This window comes from Lolium rigidum, chromosome 2 (assembly GCF_022539505.1).
Source record: "Lolium rigidum isolate FL_2022 chromosome 2, APGP_CSIRO_Lrig_0.1, whole genome shotgun sequence".
Classification (NCBI taxonomy): domain Eukaryota; kingdom Viridiplantae; phylum Streptophyta; class Magnoliopsida; order Poales; family Poaceae; genus Lolium; species Lolium rigidum.
The window spans coordinates 165,809,701-165,824,396 of record NC_061509.1 but is presented as its reverse complement, the minus strand read 5'-3'; the positions used below and the strand labels follow the sequence as shown (position 1 = coordinate 165,824,396).

Sequence of the window (14,696 nt, the reverse complement as noted above, 5' to 3'; positions counted from 1 at the left end):
AAGTGGTCAACTTCATAAAGTTGAGGGTTTAGAAGGCATCAATGTCAACGGCGAGATGGGCACCTCAACCATGTCAGGTAGACGACAAAAGGGAAAAAGATCACATGTTTCTGAGGGAAGACACCAACCGTCAAGAAAGACATGCATTATTTTTGACCATTTAAAATTCTTGATCGACTAAAAAAATATTAAGCAAAAATAGATCCGTAGCAACGCACGGGCAAATTTACTAAAGGATATGGCATAAGCACGAGTATATCTGATCTGATTTCAATCCGTTTGCACCCCTACCAGCGCGCTCCCGTGCCGTGGCCGTACTCCTGCCCAGCCGCGACGGCGGCCGCCCTCCGTCGCAGTGTCGCACCTCCGCAACCTCCTCTCCAACAGATCTCGCTCCTCCGCCCTCACCGCGACTCCCCGCCCGCCGCGCTTTCGCTTTCAACCCCTTCTCCGGCGTCGCGCCGTTTCCGCCGTCAGCAGCGGCACGTCGCCAGTGCCCGCGCCGGTGGAGCTCCGGGAGGCCGAGTCGGAAGAGTGGACCGTATCGGCGGTGGTGGGCGTGGTCCACTCGTCTCCGCGCCGGGATTCCTGCGGCCCTAGCTCTTGTTACAGAGAAACCCTAACCCTAGCTCAGATGAGCCGCCGCCGGTACTCGCTGGCGCCAGCGCCTCCGCTGGACGACGAGTTCCTTCTGGAGGAGATCCTCCTCCGCCTCCCTCCGCAGCCCTCCTCACTTCCACGCGCCTCTCTCGTCTGCAAGCTTTGGCGCAGCATCCTCTCCGACCCCCAATTTCTCAAACGATTCCGGAAACACCACCGTGAGCCTCCTCTGCTCGGCTTCTTCACAGGCCATATTGCCGCGCTCTTCACTGCCGCCCTGGACTCGCCTGACCGCATCCCTCACGCCCGCTTTTCCCTGCCGCAGAGAAACCGCCCCGATGAACAGTTGTTCTTCATGGGCTGCCGTCACGGCCTCGCCATCCTGATCAATGGCAATGAGCGCGAGGTTGTCGTGTGGGATCCCCTCACCGGCCAACAGCGCCGCGTGCCATTTCCATCGGATATGGACAATAGACGGGGGAATTCCTTTCAGGCCGCCGTGTTGTGCGCTGATGCTGAAGATGGGCATGTGCACGGAGATTGCTTCTTTTGTCCATTTAAATTGATTTTGGTTTGTACCGGATACAAGCATGCATTCGGTTCTCTCTACAATTCCAAGTCTGGTGTATGGGGAAATATTGCCTCCACAGCGACTACTGATGAGTTATCTATAAGGCCCAGCATCCTCATCGGGAATGCAGTTTACTGGTTGTTTCGTGGAGGTGATATCCTTGCCTTTGATATTGAAAGGCAAACCCTTGGTGTGATTCAGAAGCCGCCAGGTACTCAGACTGCTGACTGCTGGTCCTTTCAGCTCTTACGGACAGATGATGGTAGTGCCCTTTGCTTTGCGAATCTGTCAAAACTGAGAATATATATATGGGTGAGGAAAAGGAACTCCTATGGTATCGCGAGATGGGCGCTGCAGCAGAAATTCATTAAATTGGATGTGCTCTTTCCACAAACAATGGATAACAGCTACAAAAAGGCGACAATGGTGGGGTATGATGAGGAGTCAAATGTGATTGTTCTGGGTACGTATCTTGGCGACTTCATGCTTCAACCTGAGTCAATGCGGTTTACAAGATTTTCTAAAAGAAATTCCTGGGATAACAAGATGCATTACCCCTACACAAATTTCTACACTGCAGGTAAGGCCTCGCTATCTTCATTGAACAAGCAACCAAAATCCTAATAGTTCTTTTTATTGGATGAGATTTGTTCCAATTACTTTTGGATCACAAATGGTACATGATTAATGTAGCATTGTTCGTGTGATTAATTATTGAGTAGGCATACAAGTGTAAATTTAGTTGTTTGTTTCTTTGTTGGTCCAGTGGTGATCTTATAGTGATATAATTTATAAGTTTATCGGTGGGCTACATTAAAGCTATAACACGAATATAGCTATTACTTTGTTTTCTGGTGATTGCTAAATGCTAACTGTGGTTTTGTGCTAACTGCTAAATGTTAAAGCACATTTTTTCTAACATGTGGAAACAAGCAACAACTGCACTAAAAGAATATAGTGAAACCAGCTACCTTTTTCCATTATATATTTTCCTTGCAAGACAATATTTATCTTGCTACAAATTTTCAACTGAATATGAATAATTCTGGATAGATGCATTTTCTCTGAACATCTATCAGTCTTAACATGTCTGTTGAAGTATAATTTTTTCTTTCTTTCTTGCACCTGCTAATACATCTGACTTCATTTATTATTATTTTCACAAAAGCTACTTTTCCCAGCTCATGCCACATAATCTATAATTATTTGCAACTAATGCCTTCTCACCATTTAAACTTTTCCATGAATTTTCCTTGGTTTATTGGGCTTCTTTTGCTTTTAGGAAGGGGAGTTGGGTGGAAATGATTGGTCTGAAATTGTGAACACACGAGACCTGGTGATGTGCTATGGTGGTTGAACAGGTGAAGTAATTTTTCTTTGTTACTCGATCTATAAGATGATGCATGATCTATTATTTTTGGTTTCTAGCTCATGGATATGCTTAATAATCTGTCCAGTTCTTACATTTTCAGAAATCATGCATTTGAGTCACATACCATATATTTCTGCTTCGTAAGCCTCTTATATGCCCATGATACACAAAATAAACCTTGATTGACTTCACAAACTAGGAAGTTCAGTTTTTCCTCTAATGGAGTCACTGATCTTATAGTTTCTGCTGCAATCATATGAAATTGTGTAGCAAAAGAACTTCGAGAACATGTCAACTGTAGAGGTTCGAAGGTGTGCTAGTAGTAATTGTTTTTGCATTGCTGTTCTCCAGTTGTAATGTTAGTTTTGCCCAAAATTGCTGGATGATTCAGCTTTGGATATTTATGTATAATCTGCTCAATGGTTAATTAAACTTAATGTTCATTATTGGAATCATAGAGATTTGGCTTTTCTATGAGAGAATACAAATTGGTTTGACAGAGATGGTGCTGCTTGCTCTGCATGTTCTAGAGCTGAATTCCAGCTCCTGAGAAGCATAAACTGCTAGTTGGTCATGCTGTGGCATTTGATGTGGTCGATGCTGAAATTGCTCCACTGTGTAGTATCTAGGTTCTTCTACTTTTACATACTGCGGCCTGTGAAATGGACTTGTAGGATATAATTATGTAATATTTTCTGTGACCTAGTATCAGTAGGCATTAGTCAACTTGCATGCCTGTTAGTGAATCGTGCATTGCTTTGGTAATATTGTCGCTTGGCCCCAATGTTCAAGATATCGCTGATCGGTAACTGATCGGTCGGGCTTAGATGAGAGATTAATCGCTTATCGGCCGATTAATCGATTTTATCGGTCGACTATTTATCGGCTAGTTTTTTTATATAAAATCTCCGAATCTAAGTATTGAATATTGAATATTATGATATGCAAAATATAATATTGCAATACTGGACGTTGGTGTCTTGCCTTGATTTTGCATCTGAGTCTTTGTACAAACATACTAATGGAAACAACCAGCAGTGCATGCTCTGAAACTTCAGATTTCAAAATCTTGCATAAGTGTAGACACAAATATAAAATATCACACGAAATAGGATAGCCGTAGCAGTAGTAATACAGCAAGTGCATATTAGATAATAATGGGTCGGCAAAACAGAAATAGGTATTCGTTCCCTCACAGAGCAAAGTAAGAAATTAAGAAAACATGCACCAGGTTCTTAGCTCTCCCTCACGTGAGTCAGATCACAACCAATATTGGCGAGAACTCAGAACTCACAGGAAGATAAATCAAAGAGTCTAGGAAAGCAAGCAACAAATGTAGTGCTCAAATAGCCAGATTATAAAAGGCCCAAGATTCAAGACTCAATCGGCTCCTCCTCATCTTCATTGTCCTTGGTCTCTAGCACCCCATCATCATCAGACTCGAACTCTATCTCATCCTCATTGACAACCACTTGTTTTCTCTTCATCGGAAACAAACTCTTCCACCTCATGGAGTTCTCTCACTCTTGCACTTCTACGAGGTTCCATAGCTTCAGTACTTCCCAGTGCATCATCACTATTGGAGTATGGAAGCCCCGTAATTGGATCAACCTCCTCATCTTTGTAAGCTCCTTCACATATCCAATCTTGTGCCATGGAAGCATCTTCACCAAGGAGAACATCACAAGATGACTCAAACTTCTTTCTCTTGTCCATCATTCTTCCATTGAATTGAATATAAACTAGATCATCTCTACGACGGATATCTAGTTTATTTCTCCTCTTTGCATCAACCTACAAATAGCAAAATGTAGTTTAGTGATTCACATTTTCATAAATGTACAAGGAATTTAGGACCAGATTTGAGTATTCGCAAGCTGAGATTTACTTGTTCAAAAACGCTCCAATTTCTTTCACATCCGGATGAACTTGTGGTCAAGTTGAGTATCCTTAAAGCCATGTGCATCAATGTAGGAGTTTTTAGTCCATAAGTTGCCCACCACTCGCCTACAGTTATGGAAAAAACAAAGTATTATGCATCAGCCCAAACAATTCAGAAATGCAATATGGCACAATCATATTGACAACGAGCTTACCGGCATTGAAATTTGCATTGGTAATAGCTTTTGCGGCAGCAACCTTCCCAAACATGTCTTCCATCTTTTTAAACTTTGGCAATTCTATGTTAAGTACCTTATTTATCGCCTCGTCATTATCATGATAAAATTGTTCAACAACCTCCATCAACCCAGACATGACTTCTACATCACTAAAGATGCTTGTGTTAGCATAACTATAGTAAGGATTTAAGTCATATCCCGCCATGTGCCACGGTGTATCTAGTCTCCCATTCATCTTGCTCTCCATAGCTGTTGTGATCACCATGTAGTCCTTCTCTGAGTTTTCAACCGCAATCATTATTGCCTTCTTTGCCTCTATTATTTCTCCATACATAGAGGCCATGGACTGTCCATCACCATCAGCCAACCGAAGTATCTTCACCAATGGCTCGAAAACCTTCCAGACCACATGATGAAAAGAAATGAATGAGAGAGAAAATGTAAATATAGAACAATAGTAAATATAGAACAGTAGAAAATAAATTAGCTAACATACCTTAATGCAAAGAGATACATTTTTCCAAAATGCCCTACTCATTATTGTGGCATGAGTATACTTTCCTTTCTTTGTTCTGGTGGGCTTGCACTCTTCCCAAGTATCAGTACAACACATCTCCTTTAGTTGCTTCTTCTTCGCAGCAAGACTTTGCAAGGTAAGAAACGCTGAAGCAAATCTAGTCACTCCAGGCCTAACAATGTCTCTCTTTTTTGTATGAAACCTCATGAGAGCCAATGTGGCATGATGTGCATAAAGGAAAATAGTCATCTCTTTGGCTTTGGTAATTACAGGAGCAAACTGCTTCAACTTCCCAATTGCTTCTACCATCAAATTGATGGTGTGAGTTGCACATGAGGTCCAAAAAATCTTGGGCCTTTTATCCTTCAACATCACCTTTGCTCCCATGTTGTTCGATGCATTATCAGTGACTACTTGCACAACATTATCAGCACCTACAAATACATGAGAGCAAAGGACAATAATCAGATCACAATATTCAGACCACATGATGAAAAGCAACGAATGAGAGAGAAACAAAAAAGTTGAAGATTCATACCAATTTTCTCAATGCATTCATCCACATAATTGAAGATGTACAAACTTGTGTGTGCATCCGCCGACGCCTCCTTTGATCCAAGAAAGACAGTCCCTAACTTGCAATGCACACACAAGTTCATGATGCTCCTCCTTTTCTTGTCTGTCCAAGCATCAGTCATGATAGAGCACCAGTGTCCGCCCTCTCAATGTCATGTGGCTTCAACAAATCCCTAGTTCTGTCCACCTCTTGCGACAACATCTTCTCTCGAATCATGTACTGAGAAGGTTGCCTCCAATCAGGACCATAGCGACCAAGAGCCTCACAAAATTGTTTGAAGTCGTCATCATTTATAGCGTTGAAGGGTACATTTTTCTTATACAACCATCTAGCCAAGTACTGCCCCACTCGATAGCTTCTCTCCTTATCAACACTATCATTTATATTCTGCTGATGTTTTTTATTGTTCAACGGAATTGAAGGATCGATCGGAGCAAGAAATTGATCCATAGGCCCCTTCTTCGGATCACCTTTGCCAACTTCATTAAGCTCTTCTTGAGCATCCTCATTAACAACCTCTATGTTCACAGCAGCTCTTACTTCTTCTTCTTGCTTTTGCTTTTCTATCTTCCTCCTCTTTGGTGCCTCACTTGCCTCCTTACACCGAGCTTGTTGATCTGGTGTGGCATTCAAACAAGGCTTCACTCCGCCTCTGATCTGGGCAATGTGTTCCTTCATCCGGGTCACACCTCCCGACATTTCTTTTCCACAAAGCTTGCACTTGACTCTTTGTGGATCATTGGGATCAATCAGCACAGCAAATTCCCAGCCCATATCATCTGAATTCCTCTTTAATTTAGAACTTGCAACCTGAGATAAACCAGTATCCGTAGCAGCCATCTACAAACAATAAAAACCAGCAGCAACATGTATCAGTCTATTAGACATTCAGATTACTAGTATTACGAAATTATATACACTATACACTATTTTTCTTAAGAAATCTTTACATGGTAAGTATCAAGGCAATCTCAACTAAACCACCGAGTTGGTGTATCTGCCGCAGGTTAGCCTCGCCGCGTGCGTCTGTTGCCGAACCAGTGCAAGCTAGCCGGAAAGCCGATGGTTCTGAGCTCTTTCCTATTCCCGGCCGATCTAGCTAGGCTAGCCATCGCCACTCACACGACTCATCGCTCAATCCATCACTAGCCTGACACGCACATGTAGATACACCGCAGTGGCCTCTGTATCTACATGACACGCACATGTAGATATACGGCAGCCATCCAAATTCGAGCTAAGTAACTAGAGATCTACAACAACTATACTACAATCCATATCCTCTAAAAAATTACACACTATTGCTCCAATTTTTGACCAAAAGCCAGAGAACTAAAGATGAAAAAAGAGAGGGAGAAGAGAAACATACCGTGAAGTGGATGAAGAACTGCTATCGGAAGGGACGCCGTCGGAGTGCTGCGGGCGGAAGGGACACCGGCGGAGAGCTGCAGGTGGAAAGGACGCCGGCGGAGTGCTGCTGGCGGAGAGCTGCTAAGGGAGGAAAGGGGGCTGGCCGTCGTGCTGCTTTCCTCCTTCACCTGGACGGGCTGGAGAAGAAGATGGGGGCAGGAATATAAACGTCTGGGAAGAAGGACGAGAAGGAGGTGACCATGCTGGCGGCGGCGGCTTCAATTCTTCCATCGGAAACGAGCGGAGGCGGAGTACGAGGGGGTGGCGGGCGTCCCAATCGAGCAGGGGAAGTTATGGAGGTTGGTCGGCGTCCATATCGAGCAGTTCCAGGTTTTTTGGCCCACGGGCTTTGGCCGATTAATCGGATTTAGGCCGATTTCTCGTTTGTCAGACCGATTAAACGCTCCAAACGAGAAACATGAAAGAGATGGCAAAATCTTATCGCCTACCCTGCGATTCACGATTAATCGGCCGGTTAATCGGAAAATCGGCTGAGTTTTTGAACATTGCTTGGCCCTGTGATGAGAGGTACTAACTAAGTGGATGGACAAGAGGCTGTGATAATGCTATCTCGCAGCACCTGATCACCTCTTGTAGCAGAGGTAGACAATGCTTGATGTAAGATATCTTGTATTAAGGCTACAGTCCATTTAGAGGACACCACATAGGAAGGTAAGACTCCTATCTTCAGGTTTGTAGGTTATGAAGCCACTGTCCGCCTTGCTTGGCTTTGATACTCGCTCTTTGTTCTGTTCATTCCTGGTGAAGAAGGCGTTTGATAGTAGCTTGAACCCTGTCATTCTTATGACTCGCTCTACGACTGTTGGTAATGGCCACTTACCTAGCCCCAATTGCTACTTCAGAGTAAGGTTTGTCAGGAACCATTGAACCTTCGTTTTTCAGGTAGAACATGATGCTTTGGCATCTCTGCAAGTTTATTTGAAAAGCCACTCTCATGTTGATGATATATTTGCATGACGGTTTCCAGCTCTTGAAAAATACTTCTTGCTTGATGTTCCGATGTTCCTTAAGGATCTCTGTGATACAATTGTATTTCAGTATCTGGACATTGGCCTCAGATAATTTCTCATAATTATTATTTTTACTTGGATTCGTGGAGTGCAAGAACCAAGATGCACAAAGGGTAACAGTAACTTCGGTCTATGTTAAGTGCAATAGAGGAGATAAGCCAAAAGAATGTTCTGATTCTTTTGTTATGGTCTGAATTGTAATTTTGTAAAGAGGTTAATTTGAGGATATTAACAATTTATTCTTAAATGCTATTCCAATTCTGGATCTGCTATTTAAAATCTTCTTCTGAATTACACTAAAAGTTTGTTTTCGGTTTTGCATTTTTAGAAGAAACAAAATGCTTGCACATTATCTATTCTCTCTCGAATGTATGCTTCTGCTAAATTTTGTCCTTTCACCTATAATAGTCTGGGCTGCACTACAATGGGTTTCTTCATACATATTTTGCATATCTTTTAACCAAAGAAAATGATTCCGATATTTATAGACCCTAAGTTGCTCTATTTTCTCTTCTATGTATATTTTCTGCAAATTTTTCCATTTTTCATGGAAAAGGTCTTGTCTGCACTCGAAATTGATTGCTTGAGCCCCTGTGTAGGTTTACCTCCCATCTATAATGTTATTTTTGTTGCAGCTTCTCGCATTATGAGTTCTCACAGTTTTGGGGGTTTTGTTGACTAATTCAGTGTGGATCATCTGACCTGCATTTTTTGGGATTTTGTTGACCATGTTTTCGCAGCTACCAGGGAAATTGTGGAGACCTCGAGGTCGGTGGGGTTTCTCGCGTTGCAGCTATCTGAGGCCTGCTGGCATAACGTTTTTCTTTTAGCGTGCGGCTATGTGTATAGTGTGGTGGTGTTCTGCTCTGTGGTGATACTCAGAGAGCATGTTCTCTGTAGTTAACTTGTGCACTCTCGAAGTATTGCCATGTATTGCTGCTGCTTATTTCTAACAAAAGTTTGGCCTGAGGCCCTTTGGTTTATTCTTCATGTTGCCTTTCATAAGAGTTGCAGTAGCATTCCCTCTTTTACTTTTTATTCAGTGTTATGACTGTACAAGTGTAGGGGAAACCTCAGTTCTGGACCAATCTAGTGAGAGCCATGTGCTGCTGCAAAATGGCGAGGTGTTTTTCGTGCCACTGAAATCTGGGAGTAGCCCTTTAGGTTTACCGTGTTCTGATGTATCAACTGCTAAGTAAAGTAGCACAGTAAGTGATTTTCAATTGTTGCTGCTGCTGCTGCTGCTGCTGCTGCTGCTGCTGCTGCTTCTTTCTGTGTATTATTATGAATGTTCTTCTTTTGTATGATGTGGCCTGTCGAGTGGACTACTAAAATTGAACTGTAATCTTTTGCACGGCTAATTTCCACAGACATTAGTCAGCTTGCTTGCCTGATTAGGAGAACACTGATGCTTGGCACTGTGTGTGATGCACAGGAAGCAAGTAGGCACTGTTATACATGTCTTTGTCAATATATACAATTGATCTCCAGTCTTGCTAAGTGATGTGGCTGTGATAATTCTATTTCTATCCTTTAGCTCTTTCCCTTTACACCTTGTAATGGCATGAGGTTTTGCCAAAATTCGAAGTTCAGGGTAAAAACAGAAAAAAGAGCAAAAACAAGTGATGTAAAAACAGCAAAAAGAGCAAAAACATGGTGATGTAAAATGCGAGATGATGCTCTAATGGGGCTGCCTTCTGGGCCAGTCTTCGCAGCTTGACGCGGGCTTTTTGCTAATTTATCGTGCGGTTCTGGCTCGGGCCTGAATCTGTCAAACTGAAGAGTTGGGCTAAATCACGGAATGATTGCTCTACCCCGGGGATCCCAGCTTGGCAACCTCCTGGTGTGTTGCTGTCGGATACGAGCATCGTGCGGACCCGGACAGCTGAGAGAGACACAGCTCCACGTGTGTGGGCCCCATCCTTCTTCTTTCTTCTACCTTAGGCCTCTGGTGTTGCTACCAGTATAGGCCTGCTTTGCTACCTTAAGCGTTGACGGTTTCAGGCGTTGCTATCTTGGATGGACGGAGTTGTTGCAAGCTTGGATGATGTTAGAGCATCTTCAGCCGCGTCCCCCAAAGCGTTCACCAAACCACGCCGGATTGAGCGTTTGGGGACGTGTTTTGTTCGTGCCACGTTTGGGGGACGTCGCTCCCCAGCCGCGTCCCCCAAACGCCGCCCCCAAACATTTAAAATACTTCTTTTTAACACAGAACCATTTATCAAATATAGCATATGAAAAAAATGTTTGCGAGGATTGTTTTTAAATTAAATTACAACAAACAATAAAACAAGTAAACAAATATAATAAATAGGGCTAGATGCTAGATCAAGGTGCCACAGTATTTCCTTTGATCCTCCACAAATGCTCAACAAGATCAGCTTGAAGTTGTTCATGAACATTGCTGTCACGGATCTCTGCGTGCATGGCGAGAAAATCAGCAAAATCTGCAAGCAACTCATGATCAACCTCCGCAAGAGGGCCCTGGCACTCATAGGGACCAACATGTATCTTGGCATGATTCTTGCGATCATCCTCGATGATCATGTTATGCATGATCACACAAGCCTGCATCACCTCCCACATTTGGTCGTGAGACCAGCTTAGAGCAGGGTACCGGAAAATGGCAAATTGTGCTTGAAGCACACCAAATGCCCTCTCGACATCCTTCCCGCAAGCCTCCTGTCGCGTAGCAAAGTGGGAATTCTTCAGACCTGATGGATTCGATATTGTTTTGACAAAAGTGGCCCATGTTGGATATATACCATCGGCTAGATAATAGCCTTTGGTATATTGGTGGCCATTGATCTCATAGTTGCATGGTGGAGCATGCCCTTCCACTCAGTCTGCTGAACACCGGAGGCTAGCTGCAACACGTTGATGTCATTGTGTGATCCCGCCATGCCAAAGAAAGAATGCCAAATCCACAGGTCATAATCTGCCACAGCTTCAAGCACCACACTGCAATATGCATGACGCCCTTTGTATATACCTTGCCAAGCAAACATGCAGTTCTTTAATGCCCAGTGCATGCAATCGATGCTTCCAAGCATTCCAGGGAATCCTCTGGCAGTATTTTGTGCCATGATCCTTGCAGTCTCTTCCTCAGTTGGCTCTCTCAAGTAGTATTTGTCAAACTTTCACACCACAGCTCGGCAAAACTTGTACATGCACTCAATGGCAGTAGACTCACTCATGCGAAGGTAGTCGTCCTATGTATCGGCAGGTGCTCCGTATGCAAGCATCCTCATGGCGGCGGTGCACTTCTGAATGGACGAGAACCCGACAACGCCTACATCGTCGAGCTTGAGCTTGAAGTAGGGGTCGAACTCTCGAACGCCGTGGAGGATATTCATGAACAGACCCTTGCTCATCCTGTACCGACGGCGAAAATTGTCTTCATGTGTTGCACCGTCTGCAAAGTAGTCCTTGTGCAGCATGGTATCCCCCTCCATCCTCTGCCGGGGCTTGGACTTCCTTCTCCCCCGCCTTGATCCTCCGCGGCGCGGCCTCTTCCTCTTCTCCGCCTCAGCGTCAACCATGTCCTGGAGGGACGCGATGATCGACAAATGCTCCCGCGAGGTCGTCATCGAAGGCTTGCTCGTCCTCCAGCAGCAGGGCAAGCATCTCATCGTCGTTGTCCATGGCTAAAGCAAAATCAATGGTTAAAATTGCGTCGAGGCAGACGACGCAACGAACAGCGGCCAATCGCGCCTACCTGGCAAGTCGTTGATAACCCACAAGTATAGGGGATCGTAACAGTCTTCGAGGGAAGTAAAACCCAATTTATTGATTCGACACAAGGGGAGACAAAGAATACTTATAAGCCTTAACAACTGAGTTGTCAATTCAGCTGCACCCTGAAAAGCACTAGTAACAGGGGTGATGTGAAAGCAGCAGTAATATGAGAGCAATAGTAACGAGTAACACAACAGCGATAGCAGTAACACAGAGGCAATGACACCAGAAAATAGTTGATACTACTTCTAATGGCATATAGGACCGAGTGAGTATTTGATGATGAAAGATGGACCGGGGTTCCCAGCTATCTACACTAGTGGTAACTCTCCAATAACAAGTGTTGGGTGAACAAATTACAGCTGGGCAATTGACATAATTATTATAGCATCAAGCCAGAACATCCAGTTTATTAATCATGTAGGCATGTTTTCCATATATAGGCATACGTGCTCGCAATGAGAAACTTGCATAACATCTTTTGTCCTACCAGCCGGTGGAAGCCGGGCCTCTAGGGAAACTATTGATAATTAAGGTACTCCTTTTAATAGAGCACCGGAGCAAAGCATTAAAACTTGGTGAAAACATGTGATCCTCATATCTAAGCCATCCCCTCCAGTTATCCCGATTCTTTGTCACTCTGGGGCCTCGGGTTCCGGACATAGACATGTGCAAACAACTTGTAGATACAATCTAAGCAATAATTATAGAGCTTAAATCTAAGATCATGCCACTCGTGCACTAGTGACAAGCATTAAACACAACAAGATTGCAGCAAAAATAACTTCACAAACTTTATAGATAGGCTCGATAATAATGTAACAATTCATCGGATCCCAACAAACACAACACCGATTACATCGGATGGATCTCAATCATGTAAGGCAGCTCATGAGATCATTGTATTGAAGTACATGGGAGAGAAAGTACCAACTAGCTACTGCTAGAACCCGTAGTCCATGGGGGAACTACTCACGGAGCATGATGGAGGCGGTGGCGTCGATGGAGAAGGCTCCGGGGGTCGATCCCCATCCCGGCAGGGTGCCGAAACAGGAACTTCTGACCCCCGAAACTAGGTTTCGCGATGGCGGCGGCGCTCCGGGAGTCTTTGGAGTATGATAGATATATCTCGGGTTTTTGCGTCGTGGGGGAACAAATAGGCAAAGGGGCGATGTCGGTGGAGTCCCGAGGTGGGCTCCCCACTCGTCGGCGCGCCTGTGGGCTGGGCCGCGCCGCCCTATGGGGAGGAGGCCGTGGGCCTTCCCCGGGCTTGCCCTTCTGGCTCCGTGTGTCCCTCGGAAAAATAGGAGGTTTGGCTTTTGTTTCGTCGAATTCCGAGAATATTGGCCGAACAGCTTTCCTGGAACGAAAAACAGCAGAAAACAGGAACTGACACTGTGGCATCTTGTTAATAGGTTACTCCCAGAAAATGCATAAAAATATTATAAAGTGTGAACAAAACATGTAGGTATTGTCATAAAACTAGCATGGAACATAAGAAATTATAAATACGTTGGAGACGTATCAAGCATCCCCAAGCTTAGTTCCTACTCGCCCTCGAGTAGGTAAACGATAAAAGAATAATTTCTGAAGTGACATGCTACCAACATAATCTTGATCAATACTATTGTAAAGCATATGAGATGAATGAAGTGACTCAAAGCAATGGTCTATAGTTTGCTAACAAAAAGATAATGACTAAACAACTGAATCATATAGAAAAAACTTTCCATAAATAGTACTTTCAAGACAAGCATCAAAAAGTCTTGCATACGAGTTAACTCATAAAGCAATAGATTCTTAATAACAGGTTTTGAAGCAACACAAAGGAAGATTTAAGTTTCAACAATTGCCTTCAACTTTCAACATGTATATCTCATGGATAATTGTCAACACAAAGTAATATGATGAGTGCAATAAGCAAGCATGTAAGAATCAATGCACACAGTTGACACAAGTGTTTGCTTCTAAGATATAAAGAAGTAGGTAAACTGACTCAACATAAAGTAAAAGAAAGGCCCTTCGCAGAGGGAAGCAGGGATTAAATCATGTGCTAGAGCTTTTCAAGTTTTGAAATCATAAAGAGAGCATAAAAATAAAGTTTTGAGAGGTGTTTGTTGTTGTCAACGAATGGTAGTGGGCACTCTATAACCCCCTTGTCAAACAGACTTTCAAAGAGCGGCTCCCATGAAGGACGTTATCTCTACTAACAAGGTAGATCATCCCTCTTCTCTTTTGTTTACACATGTATTTTAGTTTTATTTATAGATGACACTCCTCCCAACCTTTTGCTCTCACAAGCCATGGCTAACCGAATCCTCGGGTGCCTTCCAACATTTCACATACCATGGAGGAGTGTCTATTGCAAAATTAAGTTGCTTACTCGATAAATCGGGGCAAAACATGTGAAGAGAATTATTAATGAAAGTTAATTAATTAGGGCTGGGCACCCCGTTGCCAGCTCTTTTTGCAAAATTATTGGATAAGCGGATGTATATGCCACTAGTCCATTGGTGAAAGTCTGTCCAAACACCACATACTTCCTCATGAGCTATAAAACATTGACACAAATAAAGAGTAATAAAGTTTTGAATTGTTTAAAGGTAGCACATGAAGTATTTACTTGGAATGGCAGAAAAATACCACATAGTGGGTAGTTATAGTGGACACAAATGGCATAGGTTTTGGCTCAAGGTTTTGGATGCACGAGAAGCATTCCCTCTCAGTACAAGGCTTTGGCTAGCAAGGTTGTTTGAAGCA

The 14,696-nt window shown here is 43.5% G+C and overlaps 1 protein-coding gene across 2 annotated transcripts; it reads left to right on the top strand.

Moving 5' to 3' along the window:
* Positions 1 to 582: 582 nt before the first annotated feature.
* Positions 583 to 9,358, top strand: LOC124692565 (F-box/LRR-repeat/kelch-repeat protein At2g27520-like). 2 transcript variants are annotated; one of them, XM_047225959.1, is made up of 3 exons: positions 583 to 1,751; positions 2,454 to 2,532; positions 8,939 to 9,358. In XM_047225959.1, the coding sequence occupies exons 1-2, from the start codon at positions 635 to 637 to the stop codon at positions 2,474 to 2,476; spliced, it is 1,140 nt and encodes a 379-aa protein (XP_047081915.1). In that variant the 5' UTR covers positions 583 to 634; the 3' UTR covers positions 2,477 to 2,532; positions 8,939 to 9,358. The 2 variants fall into 2 exon arrangements, with proteins under 2 accessions (XP_047081915.1, XP_047081918.1); XM_047225962.1 differs by lacking the exon at positions 8,939 to 9,358 and adding an exon at positions 3,067 to 7,183.
* The last annotated feature ends 5,338 nt before the right edge of the window (positions 9,359 to 14,696 follow it).

What these genes read in the sequence shown, in the direction of transcription:
- LOC124692565 (XM_047225959.1), top strand. Translation starts at nt 635, where the DNA reads ATGAGCCGCCGCCGGTACTCGCTGGCGCCAGCGCCTCCGCTGGACGAC. An exon ending in CACAAATTTCTACACTGCAG is followed by an intron (nt 1,752 to 2,453) that starts GTAAGGCCTCGC and finishes TTTTGCTTTTAG; the next exon opens with GAAGGGGAGTTGGGTGGAAA.